This window comes from Coturnix japonica, chromosome 4 (assembly GCF_054131305.1).
Source record: "Coturnix japonica strain WE chromosome 4, WE-NBRP24, whole genome shotgun sequence".
NCBI lineage: Eukaryota > Metazoa > Chordata > Aves > Galliformes > Phasianidae > Coturnix > Coturnix japonica.
The window spans coordinates 29,415,476-29,439,991 of NC_140666.1; the positions used below are offsets into that span (position 1 = coordinate 29,415,476).

Here is a 24,516-nt window from a genome sequence, read left to right on the forward strand (position 1 = left end):
GAAGAGCATCCCAAGCCACCAGCAGGTTGGGGGACAACAGAAAGACAACAGCCCCACTCCTGGCTGCACAGACCGCCGCAAAAGCACCAAACGCGGGAGGTCCCAAGCTCAGCTTTCTCCAACACCGCCTCCTCGTAACTGTTACAAAACCCCCCAAACCCCGCTGTGAAATGGCCCCCGGCACATTCAGGTGCTCGGGGAGCGCTTAGCGGCACAAAGAGCCCCCCAGGCCTCGCAGCGCTGAATGGCGGCCGCTTGGCGGCTCGTTGCCTGCGGAGAGGTACGGGACAAAGGGGCGCTTCCTGCCCCGCCGGGCGCCGCCGGCTCCGGGGGAGGGGGCACGGGGCAGCCCGCTCCCTGCCCGGGCTGAATGTAAAGCCGAGAGGCGGCATTGTTCGGGAGGCTCCTCGCCTATTGACGGGAGCCGCTGTGTACACGGGCTTCTCATTCCTTCATTGTTTGCTTATGGAAAGTAAGGGGGAGTGACGAGAGGGGTAAAAAAAAAAAAAAAAAAAAAAAAAAAAAAAAAAGGGAGGAAAGGAGCGGGGAAAAGAGGGAGGCTCCGGCCGCTCCGTGCTATTAGCCCGGCTGGGAGAGCGCCCGTAGGTGGCATGTGACACGGGTGAGGCGGGCGGTACAGACGCTCCGTACACACGCGGACCGCAGGGATGAAGCTCCGGCAGCTGCTGTGCGTCGTGTTCCTGCTCCTGGCCAGCCTGCTGCCTGCCGCCGCGCAGAGACCGGGTAAGCGCTGCCCGCACCTTCCGCACTGGGGACAGCTGCTCGGAGCCCGCGTGAGCGCGGCGCACCTGCGCTAGCACCGCGCGTACCTCGGGGTAAACGGGGCCGGGCCGCGGGTGAGTGCAGCCGGCTGAGTGTCACGGCCCGCCCGCGTCCGGGGACGAAAAGAACCGCGGGGCCGTTTGCGACGGGACGGGGCGCCCGCCGAGAGGGAGGGTGAAACTTGCAGGAGTTGCCTGACGCTCTGCCTCCTTCTCCCGCAGCCAACCTGGCCCTGCGCAGGAAGCTGCACCGACACAGCTGCTCGCACCGGCGGTGCATGCCGCTCCACTCCCGCGTGCCCTTTCCCTGAGCTCCCGGCCCAGCTCGGCAAGGTAAATGTTCGCTCGTAAAGCCGGGCGGGGTGCCGATACCAGCCCTCCCACGGCGTCGCTATAGGGACGCTTCTAACCAAAGCACAGACGTGGTTTCGCCCGGTCTCCAGGCTCAGGGCTTTGCTCTGAAAATAGGGCTTTGGGGTCTGCGTGCTCCATCCGCCCCCGCGATGGGCTGTAGTGGCCGCCCCGCAGGGACCGCTGAGCCGTCCGCGGGTTTGTGGCCCTGGCAGCGCTCTGCTGTCAGTGAGATGAAGGCTGTGCCGTTCACCCACTTCAAAGGGCACCGTAACTCTTGTCGGTGAAAGACTTTGCGGTCCTTGGCTATACAAGTGCTAAACATTAATGCTTTACAGCTGATGAGGGCATATACATTCAAATACTAAGTGACTGCAGAAGCACGCAAGTAGCAGATGCAAATAGAGCAGGCTTCAAAAGGAAAGTGGGGCTCCTGCAATTTAAAGATGAATAAAACATGCAGTCAGTAGTTCTGCATCTTCTAAACTCATATATCAAAATAATGCTGTAGGCTGAGGTTTGTCAGCATCATAAATAAATGATGGCAGAACCTGCGCACTGTGGGGCCAAGGTGTTTCGATTTACTAAGCAGTTGACAGCAAAAATGAGACCAAAGTCAGATTCCTAGTTGATCAAGACTTGTCAGTGCATAAACTGCCTTGCTTAGTGAGCACAACATCTCCCAACACAACCCTCCAAAAAGGCACCGCTCTGATGCATGGTGCTGGCCTGTAAATATGTGGTATGCGCATATGGGACGTTAAACTGGCACATCTCTGAGACTCCCTAAAGATTACCATACCTGAAGTTCAGCTTCAGTTTTGCAGCAGAATGAGGGGCAGAAAACTGAGCTACAAGTAGAAAGGGATGTGTGAGGAGGATGTTGGACTGCCATATCTCTGCTCGTTTTGACGAGTCACTTCAGATTGGTGAGGGAGCCTCATTTAAGTAAAAACCTTAACAGATAAGCAATCAGATCGATTCACTCAGCATGCAGAAGCGAAATTAGTTCAATGGCAGAGACGGGGGAATTTAGGTCTGCTTCTTGGATCACATCTGAATGGCTTGTTTCAGTTCCTAAGAAGAGCAACTTGACTCCTTCCTCTTAGAGTCAGTAGTCTGGGGATTGGCTGTGTGGAGAACATCTGTATTTTTTCTAATATGCTCTGAAGCTGTATGTCATGCATTTTGCGTGAGAGTGCATTAGCTGTATGATACGCGTGCACTTACACTGCAACTGTTTTCCCTACAGAATATCAAGATAAAAGCTGTTCTCAGTTATCTCCTTTGATGTAGAGAGCTGATTTCTCGTATTAAAAAAGTCAGTGATGAAGCAAAACTAAGGTTGTTAATACATAATATATTTGATAGGCTTTTAGTAAGAGAATTCTGTTTTATAAAGCTGTTTATAAATACATAAAGCTTGACTTTGGGAATAAGGGGTGACAAGCACCTGAACCAACTGTTAACCCTGGTCAGCATTGTGGGTACTCAGCTCCCTTTATCTTAAGTAGGATTTACCATCTACATTTACATTCCCTTCCAGTTTTAGTCCTAATTCAGCAAATATTTACATGCCTGGGTAACTTGACTCACCTGAGTAATCTTATTGATCTCAGTGGAGTTGTACATATGGATAAAGCTAATTGCAGATGCAAACAGGATGGACCCTTAATCCTGAATTTCAGCAGTTGGTTGGAAACTGGGATGAATGCAGCAGCCTCCCTTTTTCACATTTGAAATGATGAAGGGATTGAACATGATTTTTCATTTGTTAACATACAAAAGAGTTAGAACAAAAAGCCTGGGAAAAACGTGAGATGCTTTTACCTTATTGATTGCTTTTTTTTCCTTTACCTTTCTAACTGAAATTTCCCAAATAAGAGAAATTCTCTCAAATTTCAACAATGTATTTTGTAACTAACATATTCTCTTATTTCATTTTTTTTTCCCCCTCAGCAATTTCCTAATGGGCTTTTCAGTGTCTTAAAGGAGGAAGCTGCAACAACTGCACTGATATAGAGAAGCTCATTCTAAGTACAGCTCGCCAACAACTGACCTGGTGGAGCCATAACAATCCTGTTTTGAGGCAGTCCACCTGAAATGAACACTTTCAGCAGTCCTGTGTATCACATTCTGCATGACCTGGAACAAAGGCCCATGACTCATATCCTAGAAGCAGGGGGAAGGGAGAAACAGGGGAGGTGATGAGGGGGGAGGTTGTACATGAAACTGTTGAAACTTCACTGGCTGAAATGTACGTTAATTGAATCTCACGATGATTAGTGAAAATTAAAGACCAAATCAAACATCAGATACCTGAAATGGATTTCCAGTGGCTTGAAGAAGGATTTGTCCAAAGGGATTCTTAGCGGTCTGTACTATTTAGATGAAGAAACTGGATGTGCTGTTGACCATATTTAACTCAGGCTATGCACATAAGGCAATATTTAGTGTGAAATGTCATACTTATACACAGAACTGTTTTAAGTCCATTTTTAGTTAGTATCTTGTATATTAGTGATATGTATGTTTTAACACCTAACATTTCATCTTTATGAATTTATCTAATAGTAATGTAGAATGTGTTACTGTAAATAGCACCGAAGTCAGCACCGTGCCAGTACTCCTAGCTGCTTCACTAAGCATTTCCACAGTGAAGAATTTACGATATAAGAAAGTAAAGGGGGAGATTTATCCCTCATTCTCTAGGTAGAGAATTAAGGCACAAAGAGATAAGAGATTAGCCAAGGGTCATGCAAAGCCTACTGCAAAACTGATAACTCAAGTCTCCCAAGTCAGGCCTTAAGGTCAAGCCCATCCTGCCGTTTAATGAGCTGTTACTGCAAAGCCTATCATTTGTGTCCTTAAACAGGACTGTCAAACCAAGCAGCTAAAACATTTTTGTAAACTTAGTAATATATATCTACTTGTTCAGTAGTAGTTTTCCTAAAATACTCATGACAACATTATAAATAGAGCATAAAAATAGACCATTGAAAAGAAACCTTTGTCTGATCACCGCCGGTGCTCTGTAGTACACTATTCCTGCAATTAAAATGAATGGAATACTAGGAACGTGGCACTACAATGAATAAGAACTTAAAAGAGAAGAACAAGCTGTTCTCCTCTGCACCAGCGGTCAAGAAAAGCTTAGCTTTTATTTCACTTTTTATTTTTAAAAATAAGCTTTCGATGGCTTCTTTGTTTTTTAATATTGGCAGAAGTTACCAGCTACATATAAAGCAACACATGGCTGCTCTTTCATTAAGGGGAACTAAAAGAAATCAGAAACCAGATTTTTAAGACACCGCACTAGTTTTATGTATTCAAAGTCTCATAAATGGAGGAAATTGGATGAGCAAAGATTAGCAGTGTAACTATTTAAATTCAGTGTAAGAATTCTGTTTCATAAAGCATAGCTGCTAATAAGTGAAGTATCAGTAATCATTAAGACTGGACAGTTGAAACTTCCTAATCAACGTCCACTTGTAACCCCTTCTCTCTAAGAATTTGAAACCCAAGTTAGAATTGTACTGGAAAAATATGACAAGAGTTTCAAATTTCTCTATATAGAAAACACACAGGAAAGCTTAGCATGATTTCATTTTGGACTACTGAAAAGATGGACAGGGCCATCTAAACAGTCAAACTTGCCTATACCAACAAACAGCCACAAAGGCAAATCCTTGGAGTTAGTTTTCACAATTAGAAACATGCTGCCGTTAAAATCAGGTGGTTTTGTTTTTTTGTTTTTGTTTTTAATTTATCTTAGCTGCCTTATATGTCTAAAGCAGAGATTATAGCAAAGAAAACTCAAGAGCAACTATTTAATGGTTATCTTAATAACAAGTATATAGATTTAATACTAGAGCGCTATATATGCATGTTCTTTTATGAATATAAAAAGAAATACAACACTCGCCAAAGTGTCCTAGGCAGCCCATCATCAGTCTCTACAAAATTAATATAAATGTCTGTTCTTTTTAGGGATGCTGGTAACAAATTTTCTTTGAGAAAGACGTGGATGGCAATATTTGATAGATATGTTTATATGCTTGCTGATTGTATATTTTTGTAAAAAGTATGCACTTCAAATAGCAATGCTTCATGTTAAATAATCTTCGTACACTGTTCAGAAATGCTATTCTTCAGATGTCAAAGGTGATGCACCTAAAGAAAATAGATTTTTTTTTCTACTTTTACTGTAAATTGACATGGGATCCATGTGTAAAACCTTTTCTTACTGGATTTCTTACAAATAAAAATGCTAAATTCTGGTAAACGCTATAAGAACTTATTTTAAAACTACTGCTTATGTTATCACAGCACGCTCTAACGTGACACAATACCATAAGACTACAATAGATTCCAGATCATACACTTCCAGTATGTATCGAATAAGCAATATTTTTAATTGGCTCAGGGTGCTGGGTCTTAAGAGTCCAAATGTTCTCACAAATCAGAGGAAGAGACCTTTCCTTATTTCAGGACAAAAAGTCTGGAAGCAGTGTGAAGTGCAGCAGAAACGAAAACATGCAGTAGCTTCTTCCTTCACAGGGAAGACACTGTAAGTAAATTTGAGTGCTAGCTAGATGCCTTCAACACTGCAGTTCGAGAGCCTAGTGATGCTGCTACTGCAAAATACTGTGTTGTCATTTATGTTTAATAGGGCTTCAAAGGACCTTGTGTTCATCCAAGTCAGACTTGCTCTTGACTTTGTTGAAACTGTGTATTTGATTTGAGCTTTCCTTGGCAAAAACAGTTTTCCATAATACTGTGTGATTAGATATGTAAACATGCAGTATTTGGACACAATACTAGAACAGCTGAATTCTCCACTTGCATGTGTAAGCATATAAAGGAAATTTGTTGAGAGGAAAGTTGCTGTCCATTCAAATTCAGAACTGAGCTTACATAGATGGAAACCAACAACCAAAAGAACTGACCTGAGGTCAGTTCAACCCTCAAATTCTGAAAGCCAAAATGTGATTTTTTCTGAAACTCAGAACTAATGCCTGGTCTTGCAGTTCCATGGAACCAACAGGAAATAGAGGTAAACGTAAGGCTGTGGTGAGAAACAGCCGATTAGTTTGTTCCCAAAGAATAAACAATTCACTTCTTCCCTTTCCAAAATGAAAAAAGGAAATTTATGGAAGAATAAAGACTGGAAATATTTCCCTGACACCACATACACAGGCTATAAATATCTCAGTAGCTGTAGACACAAAGCCAAATTTTGTTAAGGGTCACATAAGAGTTGCATTAATGTCAATCGGGAGCGGTATTAGCATAGTAAATAAGTTTCAAGTGCCTGACTATCATCAGACAAGTACAATTAGCATGCTGATCTCTTACTACTGCAGATGGCCTTTATCTTCCCTGCTAGCGATCAGCTTGCTGAATGTTTGTGCAGTGGAAAATGACTCTGGCTTGGACAGCACAGACCTTGGAAGCTGTCTTTAGTTAACGACGATGCCTGGAAGCCTAACAAATTCCAATGCTGATGATGCTTTTTTTTTTCCTCCCCTAAACATCTCTCCAGTTACCTCAAGGTCAGACCGCTGTCTGTCTGCCTTTGTTCTCCAACACTGCTTTCTTAGAGTGAGAATGACCTTCTGCAGGGTGAAGCTGCTTGACTGCAGAATAAATTTGTATAGCACCCTAAAGGATGGAAATTCTGAAGTCTGGCAGTCTGATTTCCTGTGTGAGATGAAACATGGAGGTAGTTGCACAGGATAATTTCCGCTAGGCACTATTAAGAAGCAGAACAAAAAGCATTTAGCTCATTTCAACATCCCAGCTAGAAGTTACCAGAACACTACTAACATGAACGTTTGGGGAACAACTCTGAGTCACTGACAGTGGTCAGAAACCCAACATCCAAATTCAAAGCTCACAGCAAGAAGTGGGTTTCAGATAAGCAAAGTGCAGCACTGCCAGTAGAACACCAGGCTCAGAGCCGGAATGAGGGCAGCTCTCTGTTTCTCCAATTCAGCAGCACCCACAACCCACAGCACGCTTCACACAGTGACATGACCAGAACATGAGATGCATGCACAGAAAACTGCCCCTCAGCTTGTGCGTGCTCACAGGAACAGGACTGGTGATGCTGATCAGCTTAGCACAGCATTTGCTTTATTAAAACAGCTCAAGATCAAGTCTAACAGTATTCCATTGCTGAACTACATCCCCTTAGTGCTCCATCCACACCTCTTCATTACCTTGATGGATGGGGACACAAAGCAGCCAGGGTCCAGTTTTTGGCCACCCTCTCCATGAAAAAACTCCTGATACCTAATCTAAACCTCCCCTGCTACAATTCTGCCTAAGGCTTATTTTCCCAGAACACATTTTTCCCTTTGCTGTACCTATCCACCCATTAATTCCACTTAAAAACATTCTTACCTGAGTGGTGTAGGCACTGGGCTTAGTTGTTTGTTTGTTTTTTTCCCTTCTTTTAGAAGAAGGAAGGTGTGTGTAGAGATCAAGTTCAGTCATCTCAGCCTTGAATTCATTTAAAACAACTCAGCAGCTTACAAGTGTTCACAACACACTATGGTCTTACAGAATAGTAGTAATGGCATCTCACGGTTTCCCTTAGTTGAATTTATTGTACACAAACTTCAATCACAGCTTACTGCTTTTCATAGCAGTTATGTAAGTCAGTATACACAATCACATTGAGACCTGAGTTCTAAAAACAAAACCATTTGTATCCTTTCTATGTTTACTATAAAATCATGGCTTTATTTTTCAAAAAAAAAAACACAAAAACCAAAAAACAACAATTAAGGGGTACAGTTTAGGGTACAGTTTAGTGTTAGACAGCAGCAAAATATCAACAGTTTCCAGTACAAAAAATAGAATTTGTGTTTCTTTCCCTCATATTCAACCAAGACCACTCCCCATGAGAATCTTCATCCCAGTTTTGACCAGTAATTATCCTGTCTTACCACAGACATTTGCTTCTAAAATAACATTTAGAGTACAGTGGTAGACAGAGCATCTGATGAGAATGGTTTTTAGCACCCTTCCCAAAAAATCTATACAATTAGAACTGAAAACTTCTGTTTTTCCTCTGTCAGAAGGCCATTCTGTCTCCTGCTGATTTTCACCACACACATTCACATTTTGGCTTTTGAATTAAGACAGTGACGTTTTAGAAGAGTTGAAGCATAGAGCAAGAATACATGCAGCTTCAATAGCAAATTTAGCAGGATCCAGCTTTAAACCCCACTGAACATGAATCGGTTACAGGGTCAATGAGGGCACTTCAACCATTTGCATGTTAGTTTGGCAGGCAGAAGGAATCCTGTTCAGTCTTTGCTGATATACAAATCCCAGTAACAGGAGAATCAGTAGACCTGAAGACACCTTTCTGTTATCTAAAGCCCGCTGCTCAAATTGCTAATTGTAACATTATCAAATCTCACATGTGGTACCACCACATTTTAGGATACCACCCTTCCCTTCTGCCTTTTTTTTTTTTTTTCTTTAAATTGGATGTTAAATATTCCTATTGGCATAGGAAACAACTTCATTCCTTTACTGGACAAAGGAAAAAACAAATCTAGAATTCAAGTATCTACTTGGTACAGGATTATTGAAGTATAACACCTTTAACACTGGAAATAATGAAGTCTGGTGATTGAACACATACATCCAAGATCCCAGCTTCAGTACTGAAAGCTGAGAGGCATCCTCTGCAAAATTATGTTTTGAGAACAAATGTGTATTCCATTCAGTAACTTAAAGCTCAAAAAACAACAGTGCAAAAATAACAGCAACAACTGAATGAAGTTAAATCATTATCTTAAGTCCAATTGTAACCTTTTAAGAACTAAAAATCCTTTAAGTTCCTGAACATTTTCTCAGAACTGATGTGAAAAAAAGCCATTAAGTCCAGTTGTCACAGATTTACAGTGAACACAGAGCTCATACTTGAAATTTAAGTTCTATTCCAAAATGTGAAAGAAGATTGAAGAGTCATCCACACAGGTCAGTTTGGATATTGTATTGCCTTGTATTGTCTCCTGAGCTCCAGCAGCAGTTTTCCAAGTGTTTAAGTTTTGATTTGCTGAGATGTTAGTGCCAACAGTCTCTTGCTGAGCAGTGCATTGTGTCGCTGAAGATATTCTATTACATCTCCTTGCTTCTCAACTATCTCTTCTAAACTTGAATTTTCCCTTGAAAGAACAAAAGTGAATACACATTTCCATAAGAGATAACAGCTTTCCGACATATGAAAGGTCAGTGCACATTAACCAATACTGTAACAAATTGCTTCCTTCAGTTTTACTTCTGAACATCTTGACTGCTTTTCAATGGGGAAAACTATTTTTATACCTAATCTCATTTATAGATGAGAGGGTAGGAAGTACAAAAGGTTGGCTAAACTCTGAGCTGTGTTTGCACAAGCAAGTTATGTACTTCCTGCTGGACAGTACAGAAGAACCATAGCAATACAAGGCTGCTTATTCAGCTTTTACAAACCTAAGCTAATGAAACAGAGAACACTAGTACTAGAATTGTACTAAAAACATTTTCCAACCACATTAGGAAATGTATTTCAAGCATAATATTTACATTTTACTTTTGTTGCCTGTAGCTGAGTAAAATAACCATTTCTTGATTAACCTGCATTAGAAGAGCAGTGACGTTATTCGTTAATACTCTAACAGCACTATCACCTAACAGCTGTGCTACTCCAGATCCAGTGCCTCACATACAGCTACCCTCAGTTTAGAGCATCCTGAGCTTACATATAGCCTTTGTAACATCACTGTATTTAACCAACGTAGAAAAAAGACTATTTCAGAAAACCCGTAAAACTACAGAACTACCAAAACTGCAATCAGAGATTAAGATGCAAGTACTTAAGTATGTGAGAATACTTCAATCTTCCCACACTTATTACTTGCTGCTGACCAACTTGCAAGTCTGCCTTCTTAAATACATAGATGACCACCCTTAGAGCTTAGAAAGTCAGCCTTGCAGCACTTTGTTGAGTAGCAATGCTGTTTCCATACTTCAAGTGCACTGACAACTTGAGTGGAAGTAGTACAATTTAAACCCACTGTGGTTAAGCTGGTAGAAAAGAGATAATCAAGTCTTTTAAACAAAGTTTACAATCCTAACCTGCACTACCATCATAAAGCGCCAGAACAGCTCCTGATCAGTGGGTCCATGGAGATCACAGTATTGATAAACCATTCACAGTTGACCTCCATTGCTATGAATGCCTAACAGGATTCACTTTTCAATAGACCTCAAACTGAAAGGAAAGAGTCAGAATTGTACAGACCTGGATTAAAATAACTGTTTTGTAATCAGTTCTCAGAGGAAGTTTACACTCTTTAATCAAAGGATCAGAGTCTTTTCCTTTGCTGGTCATTGTTGCAAACTTCTCTGAGCACTTGAGGATTTCTCAGGGGAAGAGTTAAACAAGAAAGCAGTGAATTCACCCATGCATTTGCCACAATGTTGATATAAAGATGGAAGTCAGACACTGCATCAAAATAGCAAGACAACTCTAAGTCCTTCCTGTATCCTGAATCTCTACTTCGAAGTTCCATGAAAGAATCAGCAAACTGCATTTGTGATATACCAGGGAGGGCTGAAGCAGTGGTCATCTCTGTACTTCTGTACTGCAGCTTCTACTAAAAGCCATATAAAATTAAGTCATGCTGTATTTGAAAGTTTGGAAAAATTCTCATATGGAAATACAAGTTAGCTTTGGCTTATTGTTGAGTCATCACCAGGCTCACTTTAGCAACCAGGTGTTGACACAGGTAAAAAAGTCTCAGTGCCTGTGAGGTTAATGGTTTCTGTGTCAGTAAGAACTCATGGCTCAAGTGGCTCATCCACATTTATTCTTTCATGAACTGGAAATAATTCCAACTCCCCTGCTAGAATGTGCTGCTCTGTGTCGCAATTGAACAAAACAGCAGATTTTTCTTCATGTATCAGCTATCTACAATTTGTTTTCTTGTCTGAAAGAACTGTTTGAAGAAGCTGCACTTCTGGAGGCACATTGTAAACAACAGTGTAAGACACTAACATTTATCTTCCATCTGCATTTCAAGTCAATTATAAAGATATTAAAGCACAGTTATTCGTAGTACATTAAAGACTGATGCAAACAGCTTTAAATGGTCAAATAATCCTTGCCTCATATTTGAGTTCCTGCATCTATAAAGAAATTAAAATTTCTATATAAAAGCACAAACCTTCACTTGTCACCTGAGTGTACAATAGCAGCCTTAAATCTATGACTCCTTTCAGAACTACTTTTCCCACACCTATGCAGCTGACAGATTTAAGACTTTATAAGTATTTCTACATGAAGTAACACAATTACTTCAGTCAGCATTACCACAGTTGAACACATAAGAGGATTAGTACAGAAAAATATTACCCAAATCCAACTTCTGAGGTTATGTGACTAGGGTAAGCATACAACTTTTCTTCTTCAATTATGTCAGGTCTTGGCTTCGCACGATTGAAGTTGCTTATTTTCACTAAAAAACAAACAAATTCATACAATATTTAGAAAGCAACAACAACAGCTTTATCACCAGAGTCCAAGTTAAAAACAGACCTGTAACAGATTTGCCTTACAGTGGAAACAAAGGAAATGTGGGAATTTACACATACCAACCTAAACGCCCCACCCACTAACTCCTTAACCTACAGGCCATAACTCAACTATCTACTCAGAACACTACTGTATGTACTCATAAATCCTTACAAAGACAACTTAGTAGCCCAACAGGGAGAAAGAAACAAAAGCTGAGTTTACTCATTGCCAATACAGCCTTGATTACAAATATTCTCAAAGACTGTAACTGCAGATCTGAAGAGGGAAGCTTAAATACACAGCTTAGCACGTGTGAAGTTTAGTTTGTCTCCTAGGGGAGAGAAAAACCTCAACTGTGCCTTCAGGCTGGAACTGAGATTCAGTGCCTAAATTCAGGCCATACATTAAGCAACATGTGATTAAAAACACTCCTTGGAAGTTTTGATACTAGTATTGCAACTAGGTCACAGGTTCTTTTATAAACTCTTTAATAAATATTACTTTAACTAGACTACTACAAAGAAGCTTCAGCTTGCCTGCCTGTTCCAGAACTAGGAGACTTGGTACAGAAATCTGTAACGTATACAGAAAAGAGTGGCTCTTTGATAGCTACATACTGCAAGCAAGACATTGAGGAAGAAGGGCAATGAAGCTGGCAAGAGGTCTGACACACAAGCCTTATGAGGAATGGCTGAGGGAGCTGGGATTGTTCAGTCCATAGAAGAGGAGGCTCAAGGGAGACCTCATTGTTCTCTACAACAACTTGAAAGGAAGTTGTGGTGAGGTGGTGGGTAACCTCACCTCCTGGGAACAAACAATAGAATTACAGGGAATGGTCTCAAGTAGTGACACGCAAGGTTCAGATTGGATATTACAAAAATTTTCTTCTCAGGAAGAACAGTCAAGCACTGGTTGAGTCACCACCCCTGGAGGCATTCAAGAAAAGTTTAAGTGTTGTACTAAGGGTCAAGGTTTATTGGGGAAATCCCTGTGGTAGGTAGACAATTGGACTGGATGATCATGGAAATCTCTTCCAAACTCAATGATTCAATACTTCACAATGTTGATTAAAACAAAACAAAAATAAATAAAAACAAGTCACTCCTGGGCGTTTGTGAATTATGTTTAAGAGAAATGTAACAGATGTGAAATGGAGACAGGTGGGGGTGGGAGAAACTGCACACACTATGTTATTTCTAGAAGGATGGTGAAAATACTTGAAACTACTCAAATATCAGCCCCTGATTAAGAAAGGGAATGTACTTCAGGGATCCGGATTATACATTTCCAACTACATATTGCTTCACAAGCAGCTGAACTACATTTAATACCAGAAGAGCCATTTCAGTTTGGCCCACATGAGAAATCTCCACAAAAGCAGCAGAGAATGACTATTCTTGCAAGTTAATAATATAATAAGGTTTACTACAGGGCACCCTGCTAAAACAATGCTAAGGCCCTCCAGAGGTTAGCTACAAGTTAGGCTCAAAGGTTAGTTATTTCCATGACTGTATTCCTCTACAAATAAAGCCACAAAGGAATAGACCAGGAATTTCTTACATGCTTTATGAGAATGGTAGTCTTATGTACTATTAGATAGATGTAGGAAAGTCAATAAGCACATATATTTAGTAAAATGTAATGTTTGACCCCCGCCTTATCAATAATGAACTTCAGATTCATTAAACTTACATTTAGAGTTCTCAGCATCATTGTTCTTTCAGGCACACCTACTTCACTTGAAAGATTTACATAAATTGAGTCTGCTATAGAGTAATCCTTGCAACTCAATGTAGATTTGATCTCTTACCTCTAGAGCTCACATATATATATATATATATATATATACACACACATACACACACACACACACACAAAGACCACTATACAAATTCTAAAGATACAGGCAACTCTAGTAGAGATGCAAAAAAATCCACAGGAGAGAAGCAACTTAACTGGTACTACCTTCCCACCACGTTTAGGGGTCATCTACTAACACAAGCAAGGAGTTGATAATTGTGAATTTGTGACCTTAGGCTCTCCAGAATTGCTGGTGTAGCTGGAGAGCTGCATTAGTGATAAAGGCATAGAACAGTAAGTGGTACCTGCTAAGTGTTTGCCCTATAAAGGTGCACCCCAGCAGAGTAGAGGACCACCTCTGAAATATCCTACAAAGGAGGCTTCATTTTTTTTTTAATATCACATAACCTGTGCTATTTTGAGAGGGGGGAAAAATACATACATATATGTATATATATATATATAAAAATCACTACTACAGAATCAAATCTAACTGAGTATTTTCCTATTCCCTTCAGGAATACAGTTTGTCTTTAACCTTTTGAGCGTCAAACTATCTCAATACCAATCATTATACACACAGACACATGTGTGGTCTGTTAGCTTACCTCAAAATGTTTACCATCCCAAAACATGTTTACTACCTACCCCCTGGAAAAGGCAATCTAAGGTAATTAGAAAGGTCTTCCCCACCTCCAGTCATATGTCATGTAATAATTAACACTTGCTTTGTACATCAGACCAAGTTTTAGAGAAGGAAGCTTAGGCTGCTGTGAAAGCAAGGTAACTATTGCCAAAAGGGACTGTTTTCATTTCTATTTGCACTGCAATTCTGTCCCTCCTTTACCTTGATTCCAGCACTCAAGGAACTCCCTCCCTCCAGCCTCCCACAGCTCAGTCTCAAAAAACATCATCACAACCCACATCACCCTAGTATAAACTGGTTAATAATTTCATGAGTAATGGCAGTACAAGCCAAGGAATACAACCTTCTTGTTGTTAGAACATCAGGTCATTTAAGAGCTCTTATAGAGCTCCAATCTCAGACCTAACTAGAAGGAAATCAACCTTGATAACAGCTTACCCTGTTTTACTAAGAGACACATAATGAAGCCCACTGAGCTACAAGAGGTCTTGGGATAATAAATACTGTTTCACTGGAACTCCTCAAAGTTCTAATGATGTTTAGTAACTTATCTCCACTCTTGAGTTTCCCAGGAAAGCAAGTATACTTATGCTAAAAAGGGATGTCTTCCAGCATTCTTGGAATAGCTCTCTAGAACTGCCATGCTCATGTTTCCTTCCAGGACAGGAAATCTACATGAGCAAAGCTAGTTAATTCAAGGGAAAACCTGACAAAACTACATGCACAGAGGCATCTCACACGCCATATAGAACTAAGATGTAGCTCAGAGCTGGGACTTCTCGCTGCATTTTGATTTCTATATTGTTGAAAAAAGAATCATAACTAAGTTTTATTTCCTAGGTGATCCAGATATTCAGCAGCACTTCTCAGTGTCGCTACACCAAAGCTTTCTTTTCTATAAGAGAAGGCTCCTGAAATTAATTGGTAACAACAAAAACCACAAAAAAGTCACAAGTTAAAACAAACAGTGACTGCCATGTTTAACCACATGCAGACCTGAAGGGCTTGCTTCAACTTTCTTACCATCTGATTTGAAGTTTGGGGCAAACTTCAGATTCTGTCTGTCGGGTTTCAGCTCCCCACCAGCGAAAAAAGTGCTACTGTTAAGCAGAAATACAAGCAACCTAAAAGCCATTCATTAGGGGTAATTCTTGCATTTTATTGACAGAAACTGAAGCTTTTTGAGATAGGACCACGTAAAGAAGAGAAAGGAATAGAGATTTAGAAGATCATGGCACATCACGCTATCAACTATACAAGTCCCAGAGGCACTGATAAAACAAGCATCCACTGCTTCACAACTCACAATACATACAACAGAGGATGCACTACCAGACAATTCTGTTCACAGGACACTCCAGCAACATTTTTTTTTACTGTCACTTCAGTGGATCTACAGCATTAAGCTAAGCACTTTTGTTTACCAAAACCTTAGAAACCACATCAAGCCTGACAGCCTTCTCATTTGTACCAGATTTGCCTCAGCTTTTCACAAGTATAGATTCATTTTCTATTTACATTTGCAATTAATTGTCTTGGGATACCCAAAGTGTACTACTCTGAGGGCAAACAAAACTGTCCAGGAGCAGTTATAGCAATTTACACTCCATAAGACAAAATTCATCTCTCACCTGTGTAAATCACTAAGCATGTCAGTGAACTGATCAGCTCCAGGCCCAGGACTCCCAAGATGAGATACAGGTACACTTTACTGTGATCAGGAAAGGAATGCTGGGTTGACAAAATCAAAAGCAGTGCTGCATTACCTAGAAAACAAGCATTATTTTTTAGAGATAAGAACTTCACCAGCTGTTAAATGTAACTTATTAGTCTCTCATCCTGGTGACGCACATTAGGCTGCAACGCTTCCAACCGTACTTGCCTGTCAGCTTAACTTCACTAACACAAGAGGTACAAGCTCACAACTCCTGGCAGCAAAACTAAGTTTCACTTCAGCATTTGACTGTAATAGTAGTTCTGGTGGGTTTTTGTTGTTTTTTTTTTTAACGATTTTTTCTGACTTAAAGAGTGAAGAACTAGATTAGGAAAACCCAACATACAGCATGTATTGACTTGAACAGTTCCTAGTCTTGCTGCTAATATCCATCTTAAGAACTGCTTTCATTTTTTTTTCTTTCAATCCCTAAGAGGCCATATCACTCAGTTTAAAATGAATTTCCCTTCAAGCAGGAGACTTCAGTGTATTTTTATTTTATTAGGATGTACTTCTAAATAAGTTAGACTCCTAACTTTTTCAAAAGGAGATACTTGCACAGGTTTCCAATCACCTAGCTATTACTTTAATACTTGCAAGTCACTGAAGTTTAAACTGAGATGAGCACAAATAGCTAAGGAGAATAAGCATTGAGTTACAAACCTAAGAATTTACTTTTAATTCTTTAAAGTCCCTCTTCTCATACACAGCTGCATGTCTCACGTAGAATGCAAAACATTCTTATTTCCTGTACAAATGCTATAGCCATACTGGATAAAGCACTAAACATATTAAGGCCATTAAAACAACTAGAGGACTGTACAGTTCTCCTGCATTAGAGAACTGAACTGGCACTATATTAACAGCAATTAGCATAACTGGGTATTCAGAATACTGGGGCTAACGATGTTCTTAGCTATAAATTATTTACATCAGAAGTTCACAACACAGAACTGGTTGCACCTGAATATTTACAGTTGCCCACAGTTGATAAATCAGGGAAGAAACTGCCTCCATCTAAAAGAGACAAGTTTAAAAGTCTCAGTTCAGTAGGCAGAAACACTCCTTCAACTATTATGAAGCATTCTTAAGCCTGCTGTAGTCTCATCCTGTCACTGCATGCCAAAAGCACCTCCAGAGCTCTATCTAGTGGCCATAGACTGAAGTTTTGCACATTCAAACAAGGTTTTCCCATATATCTCTTAACGACTATATGGAATGAAAGCTAGGGTTTTATATGCAGCAGGGCCACATCTTACAAGGCTGGTGAAAAGTTTATATTCCAGTTCTTTAGAAGATTTACAGCTAAGAAAAACACTGTGAAAGCTACTGCTCTTCCCTGCTACTCTGACATTTACACATGGAGAAGCCCCTCAAATTACATGGATCTTTAGATTTAATGAAAGAGGGCTTCTTTTATTTCTTTAAGAAAAAAAAGAGAGAGAAGCAGCTGACTGTTGAAACATTTTTCAGCTTCACTGGCTAGTGGTGTAGCATAGAACACATGAAGAAAAAAGCCCACTGTCATACATCACATACTGTACATTTTTCAGTGCAGTCGGAAGGAGAGCAAAACATGAAGCCCTACTGAAAACTCAATGCACTTGTTTTACTCAAGACATTTATTGAACAATAGTTGAAACATCTGTTTTTACTTTTTTTTTTTTATAAACTTCTACTGAAATACTAAGCTTGAAAATGCTTAGTATTTGCTTTCTGGATGGATTAATCAGTATGCAAATTAATATCACTAGCAGCTAAACACAAATCACTAGATCTGTTACTTCAACTTCTGAGCACTTCTGTACCATAAAGAGTTCTTTACAACATGCATCCAGCAAGTCAGAACACTCCATCTGAATAAAGGAGCCTTTACATACACTCGTGAAGTGGGTTTTTTCATTTTTAAGTTCACAATATGATATATACAATTGTTCAGTCTTTCACTACATCAGAACATAAAGCTTTACAGGACAAACAAAAAAAAAAGTTCACTTCACCTGTAGAATGCATCACCAGTGGAAGCCTCTTGAGATGCCTTGTTGATCGATATATTAAGAAATAGCCTCTGCTTCTGATTTTGCTGTGGTGGTGGTGGACATAACGTTCAAAAAACACATGCAGAATCCATAGAATTACCTTTGCAATTATTATGACAGTCTGTACTTTAAATGGGTGAGTATAGTTTCCAGGGCATTTATCCTGATTTGGATTGGGGTAAGAACAAAACATAGCTGCTAAAAACGCTAGAACAACAAAAGCAACCTGAAAGAGAAACAAAAAGGAGAAAACCCAAAGTCAGCAGTCAGCTATACAAAAAAAAAAGACAGATTGCCATGATTTATTACACATTACTTTCTGTATCAATTTCACTAAAGTTGAGATAAGCTTTACACATTAGATAATCTTACCACAGTCACATGTGATTTGAATAGAGCTGAACAGAGTTGAGAATCACAACTATTTTCAGTATTCCCCCCAAATCAATTTCACTGTTGCCCAAATCTCTAAGATAATTAACCAGACTTCTGGACACTTACCCTCCCCCCCCCCCCCCCCCCCCCCAACTTTACTTTGAGGGGAAAATAATTCACACAATAAAAGGTGGGGGTTTTTTTGTTTGTTTGTTTTTGTTTTTTAAACCTCATTCAATTAATTGCTCCCTAGGACAGTCCACATTTCTTTCCATAAATAAAAATCTGATGTTTCAATAGTGATAATTAATCTTCTGAAATCCAATCTCCAGATTGACATTAAAGAAAGCAAATCAGCAACTTACTACCTTACACAGTAAATTACTAATATGGCATAAAAAACCCCTAAGGGTAATTCTTATCAGTTTCTTCACTTAGTTCAAAGTTTATCGGAATGACTGGCCTAGTGAAGTTACGTCATAAGCTTTTATGGCTTGTAGGCTTCTCTCCAAGCTTCCAGCATCAACAGTGCAGCACATGCAATCTTCTAAGCAACTAGAAGGCAGAGTCTCTGGTGCAGATTATCTGAGGTATATGCATGTGAAATCCCTACAAAATGTTTTGTTTTTTCACTTTGTGCACATCCACCCCTTTCACACCCTTCAACTTATTTTTGTTATTTCTCAAGCAACTTTGTTCACAGAAGTCAGCCTTTTAGAGCCACTAATTAACTACTGAGGTGAACCACCCTCACAGCTCACTTGAATTCTGAATGGAGTTCATGACTGAGGGGCTAGAGAAAGAATAAGTGGAAAAAGAACAACTTGTATGCAATCATCAGAAAGCAACATGACATCACAGAGGAAAGCCAGGGTAAAATGCAGAAGGAAAAAAGCAGTGGGGGAAAAGCATCTGCATTAGTCTTAAGAGTATAATTCAAATGCAATTAAAATTCAAGGTTACCTCAGAGATATGATAAGTATCCTAAATGGGAAATAAGTTAAGAAGGTAGTTATCAACAGAACATTTAAGCTATAATGTAACCATCCCCTTTTCTTACAGAGCTAAGAATAATCCATCTAACCTCTGTTTAGTCCACTTATTGTTAGGTTTGCCATTAAGATCTGCAATGCAGCTAGGTCAACTCACTCTAAGTGTAAGAAATGTATTCTAGTACACAAAATGGCTACATTAAGTGGTGCGATGCCAGCTGTCATGTTTCAGCATTGCAGCTCTATTCTATGTGTTGACACAAATGAGGAGACAGCTTGCATTAAGAGTGCCATTGAATGAGGATGTTTAGCTTACATTCTGAGGAAGTCCAACACCAAGTTTTCTATCCCAGGTCAAGGTAATTATAGTGTGTGTGTATGTGTATATATATATATATGCACACACACACATACTCTGATAGGGTAGAATTCAAGAAGCTCAGTTTTCTTTATGTACACAGACAGAGAAGAGAAAGGGTTAATATAAAGGTATTATTTCTGGTCTGTCTCTTCTACTGCTCTGGAGTCTCTGACAGAAGCCAAAAGCCTTGAGAAAAGCAAGGCTTGGGAAACGCAAAGCCATTCAGAACCCCAGCCCCAACACACACCAGCATAAGGACACTCCAGAATTCAATGTGACTAGGCAAGCACAACTGAAGGAACTACTTGCTGCCTAGCACCACTTCTGGGTATAGGAAGGAGAAGAACTACAAATAACTTTATGGCTAATATATATTAAACAATTAAAGCATTATGGCTTTACCTTGCAATACTATAATGAGTTAACTTCTCTAGGATACTTGCTGCATTTGTTGGCTATCCATAATAAGCTAACCTGATGTCTCCACATTCCAGAGTTCATACACATTTGTAGAATTGAGAGGGAAAGGGAAAAAACCAAAACAAGCTAGCTTTCCCCATCCATCAGCACACTTCTTTTCCAGCAAGAGATAGCACCGTTCCATGGGCAAATATATTGCTGTACTCCACTGACAGAAAATTATACCTCTCCATTTTGTTCCAGTTACTGACTTGCCCTGGAACATGTTCAGCAAAAGCAGCAAGACTTAACCTGGAAAACAGCATGTTTATACAGACCTGAGCAGTTCATCCTTTACCCTCTATTTCTCTCCACTTGCAGGAGAGAAGAAAGAAATGGGAACTGAAAGGTTTCTAGCAGTTCTCTAGCATTAGGGTGACAGATATTTCACTACAACTGTTCACAGCAGTAGAAAGGAACAGTCCCAATATTTATTGGAAAGCGTGTAGATTAAAAAGTGTAAAGTGTAGTTCTTTACCACCAACAGCAGTGTCTACCTTCATAATGCAGATCTGAAATGCCATCTGATAGTATCAGTGATATTCAGGTGGGTGAAACAAGTGTGGCTAAATATTGAGTTTCTATGGGAAATTTTAGCCATCTACTCATCAGAACAGCAGGAACAGACTTCCCCAAATTTGCTTGACAGAGGGAGATTTGTTGATATTACTAGGAAGCACACAAAACATCTGCTTCTAAAAATAGAAGGCCAGAGCATACTGTTCAAACAGCTTTGAGGCTGAAATTGATTTCTGAAATTCTAGTACAGAATGCTTCACATGGGACTGATGATAGAATTTTTGTCATTTACAATTACAGAATTTCTAAGTTTGCTGGTCTCGAGTATTCTGGCTTTAAAAGCACACCATTTCCAGGTCTGTATTAACGGCATTATGCCATGAAAGTAATATTCAAGTTTCCTCTTAGGATCACAGCTCTTCACCTGTTCTTCCTGTGAAGTTTCCACAGGATCATAAGCAATAAACATCCTCAGCTTTCAAAGAATAAACTTACTACTAGACAGGCCTCCCTCGGCTTCTGTCTACCAATCCCAGCAAGACCTTCACACTATTAAGTACAAAAGCTTGCTTTGTCTGTGCTTTTCCACCTCAAGATAAGAAATAACACCTGGATTCTTTTTCACCTCCATTCACCACCACACAAAAACCCAGGAATTAGTCCAACTTGACATGCTTAGTAACTGTGATAAGAAATACTTTAAGTCTCCCCTGTGACATTAAGTTCAGGTCTTAGCACTCTATAACTCACTCAAGCACCTCTGCAGCAGTAATATTACTTAAAAATATACTTCCAACAGCCCAGAACAGCTATTATTTAAAAGGGCTTTTCCACTCTCTGAAGAGATGTGCCTGTATAGCAACTGTTGAATCATGGCCTGAACCTCTGATTGACCACCTGAGGCAAGCACTGAGTCAGCCATGAGAGCACAGGTGAAGGCAATTCAGCTGCGTGTCCGGAAGGGGTGGAAGAAGGGCTGACTGCTATTGGGGTAGAATCTCTTTTTGGAGATTGCTCCTCTTGGAGTTTTTCCTGTGAGCCTACATAGGTGAACATTTTCCATTTGTTTCTGATTATCTCTTTCCAAACACACTATTCTGTATACTTGTCAATTATACAAGTGCCATAACATTACTGTGAGATCTGTTTACAGAAAGGGTAACATTTCAGAATAAAAAATAGCACAACTTCCTTACGAAAAACGTACTTCTTGAACTTACATGCAGTAGCAACAGAAAATTGGCAAGGAGAACTACTGGGATAGCATGAAATCTTGGCCTTAGTTGAGAATAAAGTGTACGAGATGAAATAAGTGGTGCATCCAATAGAGCTTCATCTTCTAAACTCTGTGTTATTTCCAAGGAGCCCTGGAGCAGAGGAAGAAAGGAGAAGTAAAACTCTAGAAGTTAGAACAATTTCCTGTTGGCTTCAGCTACGGAAAAAAAAGGACAAGATTAGTATCTCAAGATACATGCTCTTAGGTTCTAAGCAAATTCAAACACAGAGGAATTTGACATGAGTCTACCTCCTAGGATCACTCTCAGTTTTAAGGAAGCTTAGTCTTAAGAGTCTTCCTCATAGTGTATACAGGTACTATACAAATAACAGACTTACAAATAAAGTTACAGGTAAAGAAGCAGTCGTAGTTTACCATTAACAAATGCAACCTCTTTCCAAGTGATTCAGCCACCAGCATACGAAAATGCCTGAAGCAATGAACCAAACCAAATCCAGGCAAGGATTAAGAATCATCTCAGAAGAAGATGCCACTAAAAGGCTGGGCAAGACATTCTCTGCCATCACCAGAGAACATACAGCCCTTCCTAGTCACAGTGCTGCTGAGTACCAGGGTTTCTTTAACTCCACTTTCAGCTTAGATATCTCAGCAATGTATTTCTCCAAAGTGTGATTTTTTTTTTTAAGGAAAAAAATAACCTAAGCATGGGCAGAAGAAGAAAAAGTCTTTCCTTGGCAATATGGAATAGAAAAACCAAGTAGAACTTGTGAGCTGAAATAAAAGCTATTTACTAAGAAGGAATAGGAAGAGATGGGCTCCTAAGCATTGTTTCATCTACAGACATCTGCCTACAACAAAGGAAGTAGTCATCTGGGCTTACTTCAGCCAGCATTAAGTTTTATTTCAGCACAGCAAATGCTTTGCTCACCTAACTAAAAGGGTGCACGCAGGGCTTCCTCACCTGTTAGAGTCCTTTTCAAACTTTTATTTATCACAGCCTTTGACTGTAAACAGCCCTGATGGAATACTCAACCTGGTAAACTGATCTCTCACAGCAGACCTGGAAGTCTAGAAATCCTACTACTCTTTTTACATTACTAACTTAAAATCCAAATCGAAGAACAAATGTGGTCCATCCCTGTTACACCATGACAGGAATGATTTTCAACTCTGGAAGAAAGTACTCAGGACAGGCACCCTAGCCACAATCCTGCCTTATTTGCACCAGCATAGCCAGCAGCTCACTGCTCAGAGGAAGGCAACAAGCCTTAATCAGGACAACTTCTCCTGCCTGATGGGAAAAGGTGAGCTCACTGCTCCCAAAATATAATAACACAGCATTATCAGCATGCATCTGACTGCTGCGAGGTCAGCTACAATTCACCTCCACCTACTGAAACACAGCCAGCACTACATACAGCAGGTGATACAGCCCCCTGGATGGGCATCGCTACACTCAGGAAGGGAACAATTGAAGAGCAGCAAAGCTAAGAAGCATCCTAACTAGGTCAATTGCAGGCTTCATTCAATTAAGACTCGCTAAAACCACATCTATTAAAAGCCAAAGCAATCAAAACACAGGAAAAACAGGCCTCCTGCTGTAGATGAAGCTGTAGCACGCACTGTTGCATAAACACCACATTTACAGAAGCTGCTATAGGAGAATCAGCCCGCACAGACCAGCAGCCTGGCTTTATAAAGAAGCCCAGCACAGCCGGACCCCGACGGGTGAGGGCACCTCACGCCCAGCTCTGCACTCAGAAATCTCTCGCTTCCCCAAGCGGGCTGGCAGCGGAGTTTTTCGGTCAGCTGCTCCTTCCGCCTCACACAGCTGAGAGGAGGAGCAGGCCTCGGGCGCTGGGTGAAGAGCAAAAAATAAGTAAAAAGCAGAAGAAAGAAACAGAAGCGGAGGAGCCCAACAACAGGCGCTCCCCGCTGCTAGCCGTGCCCATGCCGCCTTGCACGCAGGCCCGGCCCCGCTCCACTCCCGAGCGCCGACACTCCGCCCCCGCGCCCGGCTGAGCCGCCCCAGCCCCGCTCCGCCCGCACTCACGTTATCCAGATCCTGCTGCCGCGCCGTCACCGCCATCACCGCAGCTCTACTCGCTTCACCCCGCACGCCTTTAAGCGGCGTTTCCGCCAGGCGTAGGCCCGGGCCCCGCCCTGTCTGCTATTGGGCCCGAGACGCGCCGCAGCGCTGGTCGGGGCGGGGCCGTGGCCGCACGGGCGGGAAGCGCCGCGTAGAGGCCTCGGCTGCGGGCGGCACCTTTAAAGATCGTGGAGCTGCTGTGGGCAGAGCTGTGCCCACCCGCTCAGCTTTTTGGGGCCTCTCCCAGGCTGGCCGTGACCGCCTCCAAAGATGGGGCATCACAGCACTCTGGGCAGCAGTGTCAGCGCTTCACCGCGCTCTGAGGAAATATTTTTTTTCCTAACATCTAATCAAAATTTCCCCTCTTTTAGTTTAAAGCCATTCCTCTGTGTCCTGTCTTACTTCATCTCAGGAACACAAACCCTACTGATAGCAGTGGCACTGCAAAGCTATCTGTAACACTGAAGTGAACCCACAGTTTACTGGTTGTGGTGAGGCACTCTGTTACTTTCATACAGTGCTCTGCCATCAAAGGAGTGATTTTGAACAGTTGTTCAAACACTTATGAAC

The 24,516-nt window shown here is 40.9% G+C and overlaps 2 protein-coding genes across 2 annotated transcripts; one reads left to right on the forward strand and one right to left on the reverse strand.

Annotated features, from left to right (window-relative positions):
* The first annotated feature begins 608 nt into the window (after positions 1-608).
* APELA (apelin receptor early endogenous ligand) lies at positions 609-5,418 on the forward strand. Its single transcript, XM_015861009.3, has 3 exons — positions 609-744; positions 1,005-1,115; positions 3,093-5,418. Exons 1-2 carry the CDS (start codon positions 669-671, stop codon positions 1,091-1,093), a joined length of 165 nt encoding a protein of 54 aa, XP_015716495.1. The 5' UTR covers positions 609-668; the 3' UTR covers positions 1,094-1,115; positions 3,093-5,418.
* Positions 5,419-7,727: 2,309 nt separating this feature from the next.
* On the reverse strand, positions 7,728-24,026 carry TMEM192 (transmembrane protein 192). The gene is made up of 6 exons (XM_015860980.3): positions 23,911-24,026; positions 21,841-21,987; positions 17,876-18,140; positions 15,793-15,927; positions 11,554-11,656; positions 7,728-9,322 (listed from the first exon to the last, which is right to left on the reverse strand). Exons 1-6 carry the CDS (start codon positions 23,944-23,946, stop codon positions 9,199-9,201), a joined length of 810 nt encoding a protein of 269 aa, XP_015716466.2. The 5' UTR covers positions 23,947-24,026; the 3' UTR covers positions 7,728-9,198.
* Between the last annotated feature and the right edge of the window lie 490 nt (positions 24,027-24,516).

What these genes read in the sequence shown, in the direction of transcription:
- APELA (XM_015861009.3), top strand. Translation starts at nt 669, where the DNA reads ATGAAGCTCCGGCAGCTGCTGTGCGTCGTGTTCCTGCTCCTGGCCAGC. An exon ending in TGCCGCCGCGCAGAGACCGG is followed by an intron (nt 745 to 1,004) that starts GTAAGCGCTGCC and finishes CTTCTCCCGCAG; the next exon opens with CCAACCTGGCCCTGCGCAGG.
- TMEM192 (XM_015860980.3), bottom strand. Translation starts at nt 23,946, where the DNA reads ATGGCGGTGACGGCGCGGCAGCAGGATCTGGATAAC. An exon ending in GGCAGCAGGATCTGGATAAC is followed by an intron (nt 21,988 to 23,910) that starts GTGAGTGCGGGC and finishes CCTCTGCTCCAG; the next exon opens with GGCTCCTTGGAAATAACACA. An exon ending in ATTTTCTGTTGCTACTGCAT is followed by an intron (nt 18,141 to 21,840) that starts GTAAGTTCAAGA and finishes TTTCTCTTTCAG; the next exon opens with GTTGCTTTTGTTGTTCTAGC.